Source organism: Lepidochelys kempii, chromosome 14 (genome assembly GCF_965140285.1).
Source record: "Lepidochelys kempii isolate rLepKem1 chromosome 14, rLepKem1.hap1, whole genome shotgun sequence".
Taxonomy (NCBI): domain Eukaryota; kingdom Metazoa; phylum Chordata; order Testudines; family Cheloniidae; genus Lepidochelys; species Lepidochelys kempii.
Window position 1 is genome coordinate 8,910,555 of NC_136393.1, and position 19,424 is coordinate 8,929,978.

General features: G+C 39.4%; 1 protein-coding gene across 7 annotated transcripts in view; it reads left to right on the forward strand.

The window, feature by feature from the left end:
- Positions 1–19,424, forward strand: part of TEX2 (testis expressed 2) — a 120,829-nt gene that overhangs the window by 92,609 nt on the left and 8,796 nt on the right. For 6 of the 7 annotated variants that reach the window (XR_012154893.2, XM_073311242.1, XM_073311245.1 and 3 more), the window contains exon 8: positions 7,423–7,555. Coding sequence is in view for 6 of the 7 variants with exons in the window: in XM_073311242.1 (XP_073167343.1) it covers positions 7,423–7,555 (133 nt within the window). In the remaining variant the exon portion in view is untranslated. Of the gene's footprint in view, positions 1–7,422; positions 7,556–12,902; positions 12,948–19,424 lie in introns of all 7 variants that reach the window. The other variant, XM_073311248.1, reaches the window with a different exon arrangement.

Sequence of the window (19,424 nt, forward strand, 5' to 3'; positions counted from 1 at the left end):
TTCCACATCTTCTCTTCCCTGTTTTAACTTTGTTGGTGATGTGTTGGAAATGTTTTTGAAGGATATACTTGATCTACAAGGGCTTATTTGACCCAGAGTTTAGAAGGCTCTAATTGGTCTACGGGGAAATGTTCCCTTGAGGGAGCCTGTTTGTTTACCATCCCTCCACATCTGCTTCATAATTTAGTCACTCTTTAAAGCCATTTTCCCTCAGATAGTTGAGCAGCAAAGATGTCCGAATAAGAACTTGTTCCAGCTGGCACTCAGTAACCAATGTCTGGATCCTAACCATACCCTGACTAATCATAGTGTGAGTCAGCAAGGATTTTAAATTTCCTCAGTTGTGGGGACTTTGGAGAACATTATAGAGCCTCTAAGTCACAGAGACTGAGTCAGCAAAAGGTTAAACTCCATTTATTTCTACAGACTTCTCAACAGAGTATATTGAAATGGTAGAGCAGGATTGTATCCAGCTTCTTGCTTCTGTACTCGAGAAAGTGCGCAGGTGTTCAGTCAAATTAATTTATAGCCCCAAAGATAATTTTGTTCAAGACTAATCAAATTCTCTTGACAAGAGTTATCCGTTAAATCCACTGGCAGGGTAGATTAGAACACATGACAAGGTTCTATTGCAGGCTCTCCTGCTGACTTGCTGTGTGACTTAGAAAAGTTGCGTACATGCTCTATGCCTCAGTTTCTTAATCTGTGAAACAAATATAATCCCTCACAAAGGCATTAAAGGCTTACGTAATGTTTGAAGTACACTGAAGTCATGGGATAAAAGTAAATACTAAGTAGGTTCCATTAAGCAGAACTTTAGGGAAATACTCCTGAGTAACTGAAATGTCCACCAGTGTCCCTTACCAGGAATAAACATTAAATAAAGATGATAACAATGATATTTTCTCAGAACACAAGGGTGGTGAAACATAGACACACTCATGCATAAGCCAGCCAGTCTCTTCTCCAGTGCTTCTTAGGGGAAATTTAAGTACTAAACTAGCTGATAAATTCCTGACCAGGGTGGGTATTTTCTGTCTTTCTAAACCTTAGTTCCTCTCATTTGTTTGTAAAGGTCAAGTGACGATGGCTTACCGGAGCTGGAGAACTATGGTTTTGATGCTGTGTTTAGCTGCATTTTATTTACTTAACATCATATCCAGATCATCACATTCTGCCCAGCAGAACTTCAGGTCCTGTCTGCGTACAGGTTTTGTACCAGTTTAATTATTTTGATTAGAAGTGTGACTTTTTACCAAAATAATTAAATCAGTACAACAGCCCCTAGTATGGATGCAGTTATTCTGGTGTAGCAGTTATTCTACTAAATTTACATACATAAGCTATACCAATGTATACCAATAACTTTTGTACCAGTATAACTGTATCCACTAGGGCAGTTCTACCACTTTTTAACTCTATTAGTAGAGCTAAAGTGGTATAACTTCATGTTCATGCAAGGCCTTAGAAACAATTATGTTTACCTTCTGATATGAGATTTGGGGTGCTCCCGAGTTGAGAACTGTGCTTCAGGGATTTGCCGAAAGTCAATACACCTGTTCTATTCTAGGAAACTTGGAAGTCGTGATGTGAACATACACAACTGAGTGGATCTCCTTAGTCTCAGAGTAGTTAGCTGTTTATTTGATCAAGACCTGTCATTTTTTAATTTGAGGTTGAAGATGAGTTTTGTTCCAATGCAGTAAGATAACTGTTGAAGGTGTAGCTTAATCATTTGGAAAAAACAGAATACCAACAAGCTCTCCTTTCATCCAAAGGACTAGGATCTTTGAAAAAGCATTTTTGCCAGTTGATTAAGTTGATGCAGATTCTATTTGTAAACGTGGGAAATAACTAACTCTGTCTCTAGGCTAGGATTCCTTGGCTCTACATAAAAATGATGTAAAGTCAGAACTTTTAAACATCTGACAGACTCTTGTGTGAGAAAACCTTGATCTATGCAGGAAATAGCCCGACTTGATTATGTAAAGAGTTGTCACTTTGGATGGGCTAGCACCAGCAGGAGAGTGAATTTGTGTGGGGGGGTGGAGGGTGAGAAAACCTGGATTTGTGCTGGAAATGGCCCACCTGTTGATCACTTTAGATAAGCTATTACCAGCAGGACAGTGGGGTGGGAGGAGGTATTGTTTCATGATTTCTGTGTGTATATAAAGTCTGCTGCAGTTTCCACGGTAAACATCTGATGAAGTGAGCTGTAGCTCACGAAAGCTCATGCTCAAATAAATTGGTTAGTCTCTAAGGTGCCACAAGTCCTCCTTTTCTTTTTGCGAATACAGACTAACACGGCTGTTCCTCTGAAACCTGTCATCTTGTATTCAACTCTTTCCTATTTCTTTGCCTAGCTTCTATGTAAAGTTGTTTCATCAATTTCATACCTAATAGTTACTGTCTGAAGTGCTTGGGTGCAATATACAAGATCATCTTGCATCATCTTCTTAAAGGGCTGAGAGTTTGATATATTAAATGAATTTAGTGCAAACTCTGTGATGTCAGACCAAGTTTTGCAATAATTGATACTCACTGAAAATTTTAACACTTATCAGCTGGTTAATGCCATACACACACTTTATGGATGACACTAAAAATTCTGACAGGTTTCAGAGTAGCAGCCGTGTTAGTCTGTATCTGCAAAAAAGAAAAGGAGGACTTGTGGCACCTTAGAGACTAACAAATTTATTTGAGCATAAGCTTTCGTGAACTACAGCTCACTTCATCGGATGAAGCTGTAGCTCACGAAAGTTTATGCTCAAATAAATTTGTTAGTCTCTAAGGTGCCACAAGTCCTCCTTTTCTTTTTACTAAAAATTCTGTTTTCTCAAATCAGTGTAGGAAAGGAGAAGGCCTATAAGCTTTAATGTCCCTCTCAGAAGTGTGAGCAAAATAGTTTTGTTTAGTTTTACGATTTTCTAAAATCTATCATGGAGCAATCTAGAAACATACTAATCACCACCATTGAATCACCGCTGTTTGTTGCATCTAAACACCATCATCTATCTGTGCATCATCTCCCTGTATTATAAACTCTTTTGGGGGCTGGAAAGTTGCCTGTAAAACACCTGGCACACTGAGAGTACACCATTTCCAGGTTTAATAAAGTCCATTTTTTCATTTAACTTAAAGTTTTTGTTCTAAGACAGCAAATAATTTCACTACTGTTGGAAATGGAACTTTTTTTTCCTGATGGAAATAGGGGGAAATACTTTACTGCATCCCAGATTATCTGAGGATTGGAACATATTGCTTGTTCCCTAGTTACAGTTCATCTGTGATCCTATTTCTGCTGAAAGGTAATATTGCTGATTAAGTTTTCAATTTTTTTAGTAGTTTTTCCCCAGTTGTGGGATCTTACTATTTTTAAACTTGAAAATACTTTGAAAGAAGCGAATGTAGTAGACAACTTTATGGTCTGATATTTTCCTTCAAAATTAAGCCACACTTATTGGTGGTAATTATCTCTGGTTTCCCATTTGCAGTAGCTTCCATTATTTTATATTTTTTTGTCTGCTTAGTTAAGGCATTTCTATTTGGCATGTCTTTTGACAGACATAGGTTGACACTACTAATGCCTCTGCTTTTCTGCTTATGTTGCTAATAAAGCCATGGGGAACCGTCTAGCATTGATTCTTCATTAGAAGTGAAGCAATTTTAGATGTGCCCTACTAAGACATACCCAGCAGTAGTTGCTTATGATGGACATGTTGCTTCTTGTATTCTTTTTTGCTACCAGAGACTTGCATGGTTCTGTTTATAATTTTGGTTTTATAGCAGTTGAAATAGCGTCAGAATCAGCGATTATATCATGGTCAGAAATCATGCTTACCAGTATCAGCCTTTTGCAGTTAAAATACTATTATTGACTTCAGAGGTAGGATGGCTAAAACTGTTTAAAGTCATTAAGGGCTAATTTCACAAAACTGAAAACAATTATGAGCCAGGTCAGCTGGGTGGAAAATTTTAATCAGAAAACTCTGAACGGTGATTGGGAATTATTTAAGAACACTCTCTGTATAAACTTCTGACATTTTTCACTGAACTATTTTTTTGTATTTAAAAAATCTTTTCTTAAAGTAACATTACTTTAAATACTTTTGTCATCAATTCTATTCCACATATAGAAGACAGACTGTATACTTGGATCTCTAGTAGTTCTATCTTGAATTACTCCTTTTGTAATTCCATTGATTTCAATGTGGGATGCACATATAAATTAGGGAAGAATTAGACTGCAAAACATGTTGTGACCTAGCTATCCAGTCTAGTGGCAGATATTTGCCTGTCCTCTCCAGTAAAGTTGCAAAGAACTCTCATAAAAGTAGATTGCCAATAAGCTTTATGTTTTGTGCAATGAAAATTGCACTCTGCTGATACTGGTCTCCACAAGTGACAGGTTTATCCCAGGTATGTGCAAGCAAGAACATCATTTACTGTAGAGCAAGGGCAGGGGAGGACAGTTGCGCCCCCCCCCCCCCCCCCCCGCAACCTTGGGTTCCCCCACCCACGACATTTCACAGGTGTATATGTTCCATTATGTCTTCTAATCCCTCGCCAACTTTACAGAATATAATGTTCTATATGCTGACACAATTTTACCCTCTTTCTCCAACCATCAAAATTTTTTCTGAAATGATGCCCCTGTCTGAAAGCTGAAAGCAGTTAGTGTACAAAACCCATCAGCATTATTGTGACTTTTAACAGAAATAACTGAACAGAATACAAAAATACATATTACACCCAACCTTGATTAAAAACCAATAAAACTGCATTAACTGCTCCAGTATATTAAACTTTATTTTAAGATTTTGTAGACCGATTCACTGAGAGAGAGATTCAACAACTTTTTTAATTGGTTTCTAAGAATTTTTATTCTGGAAATGCATGTTTGAATTATTAAGAATCTGTTTGGGCTGCCAGTTCTGACTTAGTACTTCAGTTGTATGTTCTTATCGTTGTAATAAATGCATCACATTTAAAAGTCAGGAGACAGGTTTTATGAGATTGCTGTGTGTTTTGGTTTACTTTTGTATTTATGACCACACTACCATTCAGTAAAACTAATCCTTTCGGTTTCATGTTTACAGAGTAGTTGCAGCAGACAAGTGTTTATGGTAGGATTTGTAATCCTTGTAATTGCAGTCACGTTGTCAAATTGTGATGTTTTAGTTCCTGCATTTTATTAATTCTTGTAATAAACATGGAATCTCTGCAATAACCTTAATTTAATTCTCTTTTGGCCCTAATTTTAAGGGGATATATGTGAATATGACAACAATCATTGGAAAATATTTTTATTTTTGCATAAGCAATATGAACTTACTTGTCAGTAAGTTTCTTAGCATAAAGGTAATTTAGGCAACTTTCTCAATCAAAATTGGAGTTCTGAATGAAATGTTGTAGTATTATGCTGTTTGAGGCCATTTCATGTAGTCTGCTTTGGGTCTTAAAAATGCAGTGATGTACAATATTTGAAGAACGCTTTCAGAGCCTCTCAAAGTACAAATTTCCAGTAATTGTTGACTTCAAGAAAAGACATTCTGCTCATGTGACTTTCATCATTTGAGCAATTACTGTCATTGACAGAGAAAGCAGCTTTTTAATTTAAACAGTGCTTGTGTTAATATAGCCATAACTTGATAATATGTGCTCTGGTGTTACTGTATCTTCATCAAGGTTAGGCAACAAACAACTTGATGACTAAACTGTACCATGAGGTGGTGGTGGTGGTGGTGAGATGCTATTTTTTTTATATAAATACTAACAAACCAGTCACCGTGAGTAGAAGAGAACATCCTTTCTCTCAGTAATCTGATTAAATTGTTTCCTTAGTTTAATTTAATCTATTGTTAAAACATCATTGAAGTTTGGAGCATGCTGACTCACTGATTACAAAAAGAGTTGCTCTCAGCTGTTCAGACCTGTGATATCTGTTTCCAATGCCATCTTTAATTTCACCAGCAGAAAGCAGAGAGGGAAATTCTGCATAAATTGTCATTTGTTTCCTTGTTTAGAAACATAATGTGAAACAGTCAACTCACATTCATCTGAATTGTGGAGAAATTTTATATTTGTACATGAGGAAACTAAAGACAGTTCGCCTTCAGCATTATTTCTAATTGTATGATGATAGTTGACTGGGTGGCCTGCATCCTGGAGTTTGTGGTTGCAGGGTTGGACTCTGTATATGGCATTTCAGTTTTGCTCATGTGTGTTTGCAGAAAAGAGAATGATAGATACTTTGCATTCACAAAGACCTAAAGTTTCAGAAGTGACTAATGTTCTTAGTGGATTAATTTTTGGTTGCCCAACTTGACACTTCAAAGGGGCCTGATTTTTCTGAGTGTTGAGCACCTGCCCTCTGTATATTGGGGCTTTTTAAGGTATCTCAAATTAGGCACCTAAAATCACTAATCACTTCTGAAAACATAGATCTGAATTTTTTGTATTCAGCCTCTTTAAAAGGTTTTGTTTGAATTTTAAGAGGGCGGTTTTTACTTTTTTTTTTAAATACTTGAATTATATTCATATTGGTGTGCAGTACATTAGAACACTGCAGCAGGCGAGTGTTTATTATTATTCACATAAGGTAAATCATTAGAGGAAATAAGGCTGTTCAAAGAATTATTTTTTGTATTATGAAGCCTTAATATGAATATATAGAAGTCATATATCTCAAGGGTTGTTTGGGTAAGATCATGCAATACGAGACTGTCTGTCTGATAACTTCTCTGAGGGGCTCTGTCTTGCCATTCAAGAAGGTGTGGTACTCTCCTTCCCTTGCAGAGGATGTATCAGAGGGTCTTCCCCAGCTCATTTTTTACAGTGGCTTAGAAAGGACTGTAGAGCCAGTAGAGGGAATAATTGTCTAACTTATAGGCAGTTTCATTATTTAGTGTTGATTATGATGATATTGTATAGATTTCTGAGCACCACAGTAGAGCTCGAACTTCACTAGTAATTAAATTAATTAATTACTTGTTTTGGTATTTTATTATCAACTAGTCCAGGGATTCAAACAATTTCAAAATAACTTTTTTTTGTGAAAACTAAACAAAAAGGTTATACTCGTGTATAAAACATGCCCCAAAGTTCTGGAAGTTGAACCATGATGGCATTGTGGTAGTAGTGCAGGCTCGCCACATGGTGTAACTGACACATCTTCATTACCTGCACTTTCCAAGCTGAGTGAAATGTGAAAAGTAAACTGCACAAGTGGTAAAAAGTAAGATATTTTAAAAAATATTTTCCATTTTCAAAAATCTCTGGTCATGTCCGTAACCCTATGAATGCTTTTGTTCCAAAGTTATTTCTAGCTTGACATCACTTTAATATAAAATGATTGTATAAGTTACTCTAAGTTGCAATGTCACATCTTAAAAATTTTAATTTTTTTATTAACAATTCTAGGGCTTTGGATTGATTTGGAAATGTCCTACAACGGGTCTTTTCTAATGACCCTCGAGACCAAAATGAATTTGACCAAACTTGGTAAAGAGCCTCTTGGTGAAGCACTGAAAGTTGGAGAGATTGGCAAAGAAGGGTAAGATATTACTGCCCAAGAAAGAAACCAGACCTGTGTTTAGGAAGGCAGGGCTAATTCTACCCTCAGATGTTACTGCAGTTCAATTCTAGATCAATGGAAGTTGATGTTTGTATCTGAGGACTGAATTTGGCCTTAAGTCTGTAATAACATTTGGAACCAGTTAATTACTTCTGTTTATTGACATTTGATTATCTTCATAAACTAACTTTTTATAACAAGTTAATATACTTTATTATATCAGTTCTTCATTATGTTTAGACAGTAGATTTTTATCTTAAGGTATCTTCCACTTGCATTAAAGCTCTGGTAAATGCTGAAGATAAGTCTGTACACAAGGTATAAATATGCTCTCCAAATAGGACCTATTTTATAAAAAAAAAAAAAAAAAAAAAGAATGATAAAGATTTTGTAAGCAGAACAAAATACTTTTTTTAAAATCCCAAATCTTAGAACACAGAGACATTTAAATTACAAATAAGTAGATTTGAAAAGACTATTTTTAAAATCAGTTGAATTCATTCATTAATTACCTGATCAGTTCTGATTTCATTATTCTGTATATTTTCTGCAAGAAAAAGACAAATGATGACATTGTGAAATGCTAACTTCTAAAAGGAAGTTAGGAGAACTGTTAGGAAGCAGGGAGAACTGGAGGTCCTGGTGATGTCAAGGAATTATGACGTGATTGGAATAACAGAGACTTGGTGGGATAACTCACATGACTGGAGTACTGTCATGGATGGTTATAAACTGTTCAGGAAGGACAGGCAGGGCAGAAAAGGTGGGGGAGTAGCACTGTATGTAAGGGAGCAGTATGACTGCTCAGAGCTCCGGTACGATACTGCAGAAAAACCTGAGTGTCTCTGGATTAAGTTTAGAAGTGTGAGCAACAGGAGTGATGTAGTGGTGGGAGTCTGCTATAGACCACCGGACCAGGGGGATGAGGTGGATGAGGCTTTCTTCCGGCAGCTCGCGGAAGCTACTAGATCGTATGCCCTGGTTCTCATGGGTGACTTTAATTTTCCTGATATCTGCTGGGAGAGCAGTACAGCGGTGCATAGACAATCCAGGAAGTTTTTGGAAAGCGTAGGGGACAATTTCCTGGTGCAAGTGCTAGAGGAGCCAACTAGGGGGGGAGCTTTTCTTGACCTGCTGCTCACAAACCGGGAAGAATTAGTAGGGGAAGCAAAAGTGAATGGGAATCTGGGAGGCAGTGACCATGAGTTGGTTGAGTTCAGGATCCTGACACAGGGAAGAAAGGTAAGCAGCAGGATACGGACCCTGGACTTCAGGAAAGCAGACTTCGACTCCCTGGGGGACTAACATGAAGGGGAAAGGAGTCCAGGAGAGCTGGCTGTATTTCAAGGAATCCCTGTTGAGGTTACAGGGACAAACCATCCCGATGTGTCAAAAGAATAGTAAATATGGCAGGCGACCAGCTTGGCTTAACAGTGAAATCCTAGCGGATCTTAAGCATAAAAAAGAAGCTTACAAGAAGTGGAAGGTTGGACATATGACCAGGGAAGAGTATAAAAATATTGCTCGGGCATGTAGGAATGAAATTAGGAGGGCCAAATCGCACCTGGAGCTGCAGCTAGCGAGAGATGTTAAGAGTAACAAGAAGGGTTTCTTCAGGTATGTTGGCAACAAGAAGAAAGCCAAGGAAAGTGTGGGCCCCTTAATGAATGAGGGAGGCAACCTAGTGATGGAGGATGTGGAAAAAGCTAATGTACTCAATGCTTTTTTTGCCTCTGTCTTCACAAACAAGGTCAGCTCCCAGACTGCTGTGCTGGGCATCACAACATGGGGAATAGGTGGCCAGCCCTCTGTGGAGAAAGAGGTGGTTAGGGACTATTTAGAAAAACTGGACGTGCACAAGTCCATGGGGCCGGATGAGTTGCATCCGAGAGTGCTAAAAGAACTGGCGGCTGTGATTGCAGAGCCATTGGCTATTATCTTTGAAAACTCGTGGCGAACGGGGGAAGTCCCGGATGACTGGAAAAAGGCTAATGTAGTGCCAATCTTTAAAAAAGGGAAGAAGGAGGATCCTGAGAACTACAGGCCAGTCAGCCTCACTTCAGTCCCCGGAAAAATCATGGAGCAGGTCCTCAAAGAATCAATCCTGAAGCACTTAGAGGAGAGGAAAGTGATCAGGAACAGTCAGCATGGATTCACCAAGGGAAGGTCATGCCTGACTAATCTAATCGCCTTCTATGATGAGATTACTGGTTCTGTGGATGAAGGGAAAGCAGTGGATGTATTGTATCTTGACTTTAGCAAAGCTTTTGACACGGTCTCCCACAGTATTCTTGTCAGCAAGTTAAGGAAGTATGGGCTGGATGAATGCACCATAAGGTGGGTAGAAAGTTGGCTAGATTGTCGGGCTCAACGGGTAGTGATCAATGGCTCCATGTCTAGTTGGCAGCCAGTGTCAAGTGGAGTGCCCCAGGGGTCGGTCCTGGGGCCGGTTTTGTTCAATATCTTCATAAATGATCTGGAGGATGGTGTGGATTGCACTCTCAGCAAATTTGCGGATGATACTAAACTGGGAGGAGTGGTAGATACGCTGGAGGGCAGGGATAGGATACAGAAGGACCTAGACAAATTGGAGGATTGGGCCAAAAGAAATCTGATGAGGTTCAATAAGGATAAGTGCAGGGTCCTGCAGTTAGGACGGAAGAACCCAATGCACAGCTACAGACTAGGGACCGAATGGCTAGGCAGCAGTTCTGCGGAAAAGGACCTAGGGGTGACAGTGGACGAGAAGCTGGATATGAGCCAGCAGTGTGCCCTTGTTGCCAAGAAGGCCAATGGCATTTTGGGATGTATAAGTAGGGGCATAGTGAGCAGATCGAGGGACGTGATCGTTCCCCTCTATTCGACATTGGTGAGGCCTCATCTGGAGTACTGTGTCCAGTTTTGGGCCCCACACTACAAGAAGGATGTGGATAAATTGGAGAGAGTCCAGCGAAGGGCAACAAAAATGATTAGGGGTCTGGAACACATGACTTATGAGGAGAGGCTGAGGGAACTGGGATTGTTTAGTCTGCAGAAGAGAAGAATGAGGGGGGATTTGATAGCTGCTTTCAACTACCTGAGAGGTAGTTCCAGAGAGGATGGTTCTAGACTATTCTCAGTGGTGGAAGAGGACAGGACAAGGAGTAATGGTCTCAAGTTGCAGTGGGGGAGGTTCAGGTTGGATATTAGGAAAAACTTTTTCACTAGGAGGGTGGTGAAACACTGGAATGCGTTGCCTAGGGAGGTGGTGGAATCTCCTTCCTTAGAAGTTTTTAAGGTGAGGCTTGACAAAGCCCTGGCTGGGATGATTTAATTGGGTATGGGTCCTGCTTTTGAGCAGGGGGTTGGACTAGATGACCTCCTGAGGTCCCTTCCAACCCTGATATTCTATGATTCTATGAAAAGAAAAAATGTTGATAGACTAAAATATAGGTATTTGAACATGTATAAGATCTCCTTCCAGTGTTCTCTTCTTTGACACTGACAAGTAAGAAGTAGAAGGATTTAGTTTAACTGCAAATATTGGATAAATACATTCTCAGTGTAACTCCAATGGCATTGGTAGGCTCCCACTAGAGATTAATTTTGTCCATTCTTGCTGTGAAATTTTTAACATATTCACCACATATTGCAGATACCCAAGTGTATGTAAATTATAAGAACGGCCATACTAGATCAGACCAACGGTCCATCTAGCTGAGTATCTATCCAGTCTTCTGCAAGTGGCCAGTGCCAGGTGGTTCAGAGGGAATGAACAGAACACGCAATCCTCGCCTGTCAACCACTCCTAGCTTCTGGCAGTCAGAGGCTATGGACACCCGGAGCATGGGGTGGCATCCCTGACATCTTGGCTAATAGCCATTGAACTTATCTAATACTTTTTTGAACCCCATTATAGTTTTGGCCTTCACAACATCCCTGACAACAAGTTCCACAGGTTGACTGTGCATTGTGTGAAGAAATACGTCCTTTTGCTTGTTTTAAACCTGCTGCCTATTAATTTCATTGGGTGACCCCTGGTTCTTATGTTAAATGAAGGTGTAAATAACACTTTCTTATTTGTTTAGCTGTTTTGACTGCCACTGCACACTGAGTGGATGTTTTTTGCTGTTAGTTTGAGTCTTTGGCTAGTTGCTCTTCAGAGTGTTTTTTGGCCTGACTAATTATACTTGTACACTTGACTTGCCAGAGTTTATGCTCCTTTCTATTTTCCTTTGGATTTCCAGTTTTTAAAGGATACATTTTTGCCTCTAACTGCTTTTTACTTTGTTTAGCAATGGTGGCATTTTTTGGTGGTCTTACTGTTTTGTTTTTTTATTTTGGGATATACATTTAATGTGAGCCTCTTTTATGGTGTTTTTTTTAAAGTTTCCATGCAGCTTGCAGGCATTTCACTTTAATGACTGTATCTTTTTATTTCTGTTTGACTAGTTTCCTCATTTGTGTGTAGTTCCCCTTTCTGAAATTAAATTAGTGAATATTGTGTGAGCATAAACCAATATGGATGTTACATTTTCAAAGACCTTTAGTTATTAAATAGCTCTCAAATTATCCTTGTATAGTAAGTAAGCAAGCAAGCATTAATGCTTAACAAATGGGGGGAAGGTGAGTCAGAGGTGGAGCAACTTGCCTGAGATTACACCACTATGGCAGAACTGAAAGTAGAGCCTAGGTTTTTCTGACACCTATTTTCATCCCTAATCAGTGGCTCTACATGCCATTCTTTTGCAGCTGTCTAGGTATGTGCTGTTTAGGCATTAGACTTGACTTGGATCTTTCATGCACAAAATTCTAAATGCTGAATGTGCCTTTGGTGAGTCCATAGTGGTTTCCCATTTTTCTTCCATAAACACAATGCTCCCATTTGTGCCTGAGAAATCAATACCCTGCACAGTTTCTTCTTTAGACTAGTAGGTATTATGTGGTGCTACTATAACACAAATAATTAATGTGAAAGGATAGCTGCGTCCTGCATGTCAACAGTTCAGATGCTCCTCAGTAACTTTACTGCACAGTGTAAATAAACATGTCCACCTTTTAAAGTCCAATTTTGTATATATAATAGTTCTGTTTACCTCCTCGTTTAAATGAGAAATGCCTCCTAGATAAACTGGCTAGAAATTACATATTGTATCCTATCTAACTTGTATTTGTGCTATTTTTTTTCTTCATTTTTTATAATGTGTTTTGGATTCATCAATCTGTGGATTTGTATTTATCTGGTGAGTGGTATTTGTCAAATATCCAACTAATTTAGCTGTGGAATGTTGATTCTTTTTGTGCTATATAAAACCATTCAATGGGTTTTCTTTCTTTCCTTCTTTAGAAGGAAAAGGAATCTTAATAATGAGCTGAGAGGCTAAGATAATAGGTTAGTCTCAACCTCCTCATTTGCTGTTGCTGCCCCTAGTGTCTCAGTACTATCAAGCCTGGATATAAAGACACCATTTCTGAATCCTTGGAAGCTAAGAATGCTCCTAAATTCATGTGTCCTATGTTAGTTTTGCTGTGTAGTGAAGTAAGACTTTAAGTAGCCACTGGGGTCCTAGAATTTTCATGGTTCAAAGTAACTCTTTTCTCTTCCAGCAACAAACTAGAATGTCATAGTAGTTCCTGAGAAATCACCAGTCCCTGAACGGTAGGCAGACTCCATGATTTAGTGCATATTCACTGCCAACAAATCCAGAAAATATTCTTGAAAATCTAACCTTTTGCTGGTATATAAATAAAACTGTCCCTTAATATTTAATAAAAGCTAATTTGCATGCTTGAGACATAACCTGGTCCATTCTGAAGTATATTAAAGTGAGATTTATAACGGTGCTAAATGACATGACCTGTAAAAATAAAATACAAGCAAAAATATATTAATGACCAAATTCTGAACTGTTGCACAGATAAATCTGGAATCTGAAGTCAGTGGGCTGGATTCTGCTCTGTTTTACTAAAGTTAAATGTGTAGTGACCCCACCAAAGACTGACAAATTACTTTTGATTTACATCAGTGTCACTGACACAAAGATTGTGATCCTAAATATTAAAAGGAGCTTTTCCACAAAATGCCCCCCACCCACCTTGGAAAAAAGCAAACACCTATAGAGATGGAGAATCTGCTTCCCCTCCCTCCAGCCTACAAAAATGTCTCTGTATGGATTTATATCCTTGTAACGAAGGAACAGCCTCTGAAATACAGTGGGCAAACACACTGATTTCACATCTCTTTTTTTAGTGTACCATAGTTTGAATTCTCACACAGCAATCGTTTACAGGTAAAGTAAATGTTAATATCAGTAACTAATAATGTATGCTTTGAATTTAGAACTAAAACTGTATTAGCCCCTTCAGATGGCCTTTCCTAAGTGTGTATCGTGTCCAGGGCCAGATGTTCATCAATTTGACGCATACACACTTCCAGTATACTTTTGTTTTTACCATATACAATGGATACCATGTAAAGCTTCTGAAAATTAAATGCGCTATATGAAGCGTATGGACACCTTAGTAGTAGTCACAGTTCAGTTCTGATCTGCACAGCTCATCTTAATTCAAATATTAAAATTAGCACAATGAAGTATTAGTTCAGATTATGTCAGGAGAATTGCTATGACAAATCGAACTGAACTCCATGCTTCTGAATCCAAGTTTGATATAGTTGTCGTCAGTACCCTTCTCTGGAGAAGGTAGATGGTAGTACGGAAAACTACTTCATAACCGTGTGGCGAAATCACTTTAGTATGGATAACCATATTACAATATAATTATCTCCATAGTCGTGCAGGTATTTCTGACAAGCACTTTAAAAATAAAACATAGGCACATAATGGTGTGGCATGGCCTTGCAAAGATTCTCCAACCCAGACCTAATCTGCTCACTTGCCTTTACCATGACAGTAATGAAGAAGTGAGATATTACTTGCCCATCTGAAGAAATCATTCTCTCCAGGCCAGTTATCGACATAAAGTTTTGCAAGACTGGTGTAGCATGAGAAGCAGGATGAACGTCCATCATATCAGGAACATTTTGATCACAATGCTGCTGTCACTATCCTATATATAATACCTTTTTTACCCTTCTCTGGCCACAAAAAAACTAAACAATCACTTCTGAGCAAAACAGACTGGAAAAAGCCATATCCATTCTAAGTAGGGATGGCAAGGAAACATGATAGATTGAAAACTTTCCAATGACTCCTTTTGGAAGCTGAAGTTTCCTGAGTGGTGAAATGTTATCTCTTGGAGCCTGTGTTAACAGACAGCATTGGGATATCTGACTTTTGGCATGAAAGGGTTAAATACTATGAGGAAATCAGAAATACACATAAATAATGAAGCCATCATAAGTATTTCTCATTGAGTGACTCTTTCTTTCAGCATCTTTTCTTCAAGTAGTAGTATTATTACATGTCCAAAATGCTTTACAAATTGTAATCCCTCAAAATGGGAAAATTGAGACAGGGAGATTAAACAACTTGCCAATGCATCACAAAGAGTCAGTGGCAAAACCAGGAGTGGAACTTCAAACCTCCTGGCTCCCAGCAATATGCTTATTCTGCCAGACCACACAGCCTAACACACACACACCTCTTTATTCCATCACTGTCTCCCCATACCACACCTAGCTGTCTGCCAAAGCGGTACTTGTTTTGAGTATGGGTGAGATTTGTATAAACAAGTGGGGAAATCTCAGTTAGCAGTACAGACCATATATAAATGAGTGTAGGCAGTTGACTGAATGTGACCTTTATGGAAGTGCCTTGAGCCAAATCAAGTCTGGAGCTACAACAGCCAAAAAAGCTTTCCCCCCTCACCCCCCAAAATAGCTGGAAAAAGACACCTGCCTCATTTGAAAAAGGCAGCAAAACTAGTTAGGTGTAAGTTGCTTTCAGTCCCTCATATTAACAAACATGTCCAGCATTATTCTATCAAAAACAGCATCTTGCATTAATGTTTTGGACAGTACTCTGAAGTGTGTTGGGATATTATCCTGCTGGAGAGCCCTCAGACACAAAATGCAACTCTGAGGCACTGCCAGTGAGCAAAATGTGAAATGGCTATTCTATAAATAAATGACTAGCATGTCTCAGACAGCATACCAGAGATTTCTATATGCAAATACAGGCAGGCTAATCTACATTTAGAAATGCAATGCAGTCTCCTACACAATATAATTCCTCTTGGTTGTAGTATACTACGTAATAATACAGGGTACAAGTGGCAGTTCAGTGAAATCCCATGCAGTCAGTGCAAGAAGATACTTTGAAAATGGCACTCCCTTCTGTTGTGATCATGTAGTGTGATCCACACATTGTATAATGAGATTGGAGGTCGTCTTTGATGTCACTTAATTTAATGAAGAGAGGATTTGTTGATGTCTTGGCTGGCAGTGTCTCAGTTGTGGGATTATTTTAGGAATGCTCACTGGGACTATTGTGAGAGTGACCTCTTTCAGCTTTGGTGTAGAAGCACTTGGTGTGCATCACTTTTGGGTGCTCTGATACAAGCAGGGAGCTACAATGGGGTTGTACCTATGAAGAAATCTTTGGGGAAGGTCAAATCCAAACCTTACAACTTGGATCCGTGCTAGTTAAAAAGGAATTTGAGATTATTGCCCTCATTCTTTACGCATGCTCCTAGAGAAGAATGCTGTGTACTGGTGCATTGTACTTGAACTGTCCTTTAGATTGTTGGTGCTCTATACAGCAACCTTAACATCTTCCTCTGCCCACTTATATGGGCCGTGACAATGACTTCAATCAGTGTTCTGCCTGGTTCCTTTGAAAAAGGGAAACATGAGAACAAAACCACAAGAACAAAAATGAAAGAAAACCCAGCTATAAATTGCATGTTCTTAACAAGCTGTGAAATATTACACAACTAAAATGACAATCCTGGGTAATTCCCTCTTGCCCGAAACTTTTGTTTTATAACTGCTTAAAACTCTTGCATTACAAGAGATATATTAATGTCAAAGTGTATTCACCCATATCCTTCCCTAACTTGAATCTGTTGCAAAAAGATTTGGTTTGCATTTGAGCACAAAACTACTCCAAACCTTGAGTCCAGGAATTAGTTGCTATTGTGTAATATTTTGTATCCTGATTAAGATTATTCTTCAAGTAGTTTACCTCTGGGTGCTCCACTTCAGGTGCGCATGACTCTCAAGTGCTGATCAGAGATTTTCAGTTAGCAGTGTCTGTTTGTCCTGCTCATACATCCTATACCTCCTCGTGCCAAATACTGAGGCAATATAGGGATACACAGGCAGATAGCCCTTAGTTTCTTCTCAACCATCTTGGCCTGACATGGAAACCTAGCATGTCTGCCTTGAGCGTGCCTTGGCTTTTCTAATATTTCTGTAGTGGTTAGTATAGTTAATTTAGATAGAGTGAAAGTAGTGGTACCATTACCTGCTTCACCTATGTGTCTAACCATTGTTCGGGCTCCTGACCAGTCTTCATCTCCTGTCACAACATACAGGTTGTGTGCTTCATCCCAACCTAGCGGTTCTCCGCCTCAGGGCACAGCTTCTTGTTGGTTCATGGGGTAGAATCCTCCTGCTCTACGGAAGTATAACAAGTGTTACTGAATAGTAGGAGGAGATCAACCCACACTATTTATGAGCAGAAATGGAAGAGATTCTTCCATTGGTGGTGGTGGTCTTCTGCCTGATTTGATGCTGCTTTCAGTCATCCTGGATTATCTGTTGGATCTAAAAAAAATCAGGGTTATGTGTTAGTTCAGTTAAGGTCCATTTGGCCACAATATCAGACTTTCATCCTCCAGTGGAAGGATTCTCCATATATGCACATCCGGTATCATCTAGGCTTATTAAAGGTTTGGAGAATCTCTGCCTGTAGATTAGGGACACTACTTGACCTGGGACCTCAACTTGGTACTCAGTTACCTTATGACACCTCCATTCAAACCAATGGCAACCTGTTTCCTGTTGTCTATGAAAATGGTCTTTTTAGTAACTATCACCTAGACCAGTAGGATCAGGAAGATTGGGGACTTGACAGCAGATCGTCCCTTTACAGTGTTCTTTATAGACCAGGTCTCTTCGCGCCCACACCCTAAATTCTTACCTAAGGTTCTGTCGGAGTTCCACCTTAATCCATTCATCTACTGGGGTTTTTCCTGAAGCCACATAGTTCCCTACAAGAATCCTGTTTACGTACCCTGGGTGATAGAAGGGAACCAAGCAATTTAGGAAGTCACCGAGACTCTTCATTTCCTTTCTAAATAGATCTATGGGGTTCTCAGTCTCTAGTCAGAAACGATTGAGATAGATATTGGGATATATTATCACTTACAATGCTGTGGGCATTGCCCCTCACCTCCAAAAGGGTGATAGCACAATCAGCCAGATCTCAGGCAACGTCTACGGCATTACTGAAGAATGTACCGGTATCTGAAATATGTAGGGCTGCTACAAGGGCTTCAGTACATACATTTTTGAAACATTATGCCCTGATCCATGCTGTCATATCCGATGCGACACTTGGTTCTGCAGTACTGTCTTCAATTCTGGACTCGGTTCAAAACTCCCTCCGTCATCTGGGGATACTGCTCGGAAGTCACCTGAAGTGGCGCACCCATGGGGATGCTATTTGAAGAGGAGGAGGTTACTCACTTGGTGCAGTAACGGTTTTTTTGAGATGTGTCCCTCTATGAGTGCTCCAGTACCCAGTCTCCTTCCCCTCTGCTTCAGACTGTTCCTTAGGGGATGTTTTGAGTGAATAAGGAACTAAATGCAGTTTGCCTGTGCATCTCTGTATAGCTTGTTACGTTGCACAAGGAGGCATAGGGCGCATGCATGGGCCAAATGGATGCTGATAACTGAAAATCTCAGATCAAAGGCTTAAGAGGCACATGCACACCAGAAGTGGAGCACCCATCAAGGGACACATCTTGAAGAACCACAGTTACTGTACAAAGTGAGTAACCTCTTTGCTCCACTACCCCCACTCCTCTTAATCCATGATGGACTCTCTTCAGCAGAAATTACACTACTGCCATAGACACCAGGTCACTGACTGGATTCCTGTGCCTCACTGGTACAATGAGCTACAACTTTATCAGCCTGCAGAACCATTTTCCCATGGATCCATGAAGGAGGGAAATGCGTGCCACGAGGAGACCAATTGGAAATTGTGCCCCCAGCTAGGGTGGGATGGAGGGAATTCTACAAAAGACTTTTTTAAAAGGAATTTTAGTACCTAGAATCCTTTTTCTTTTTGCCCAGCAGCAAAATTCCTTTATCCTTCCCTTTTAAACTTACATTAGGGAAATTTTATACCTATGTAGCTACATCAACTGTAGCTGCAATGATACAAATTACTAATGTAACCATAGCAATTAATTACAACACTGCAAGTTTCCTTGATGTAGACTGTCTTAAGACCTGATTCTCCAGTGCCCTGCACCTTGTGTAATCACTTACATTCATGCAAAGTGGGTGTAGAATACTATCAATTTCAGATGTGCATGAATACATTATTTCGAGGCCAATGGAGAATCAGGCCCAATGTCCTTTGAAATTCCCATTTAACCTTTTTTCACTTCTCTCTCTAACACCCACTGTGAGGTCTTAGTTTCTAGAGGTGTTGTCTGAGAGGTTGAATATCTTAAGTGCCAACAGTGTGCACAACACATTGCTTTGAACAGATTTCCATTTAAAAAGAATATGTAAGATGCTATGTTACACGCCAGTAAGTGGGTGTATGTGCTGTAAGAGAGCCTGAGTTCATACAACTTGCCCAGATAGAGGCAAAATAAGATAAGGTATAGGAAGAAAAGCAGCCAACAGGAGGCAGTGGGCAGGGTACTTTCCCTTAAACCACCATCT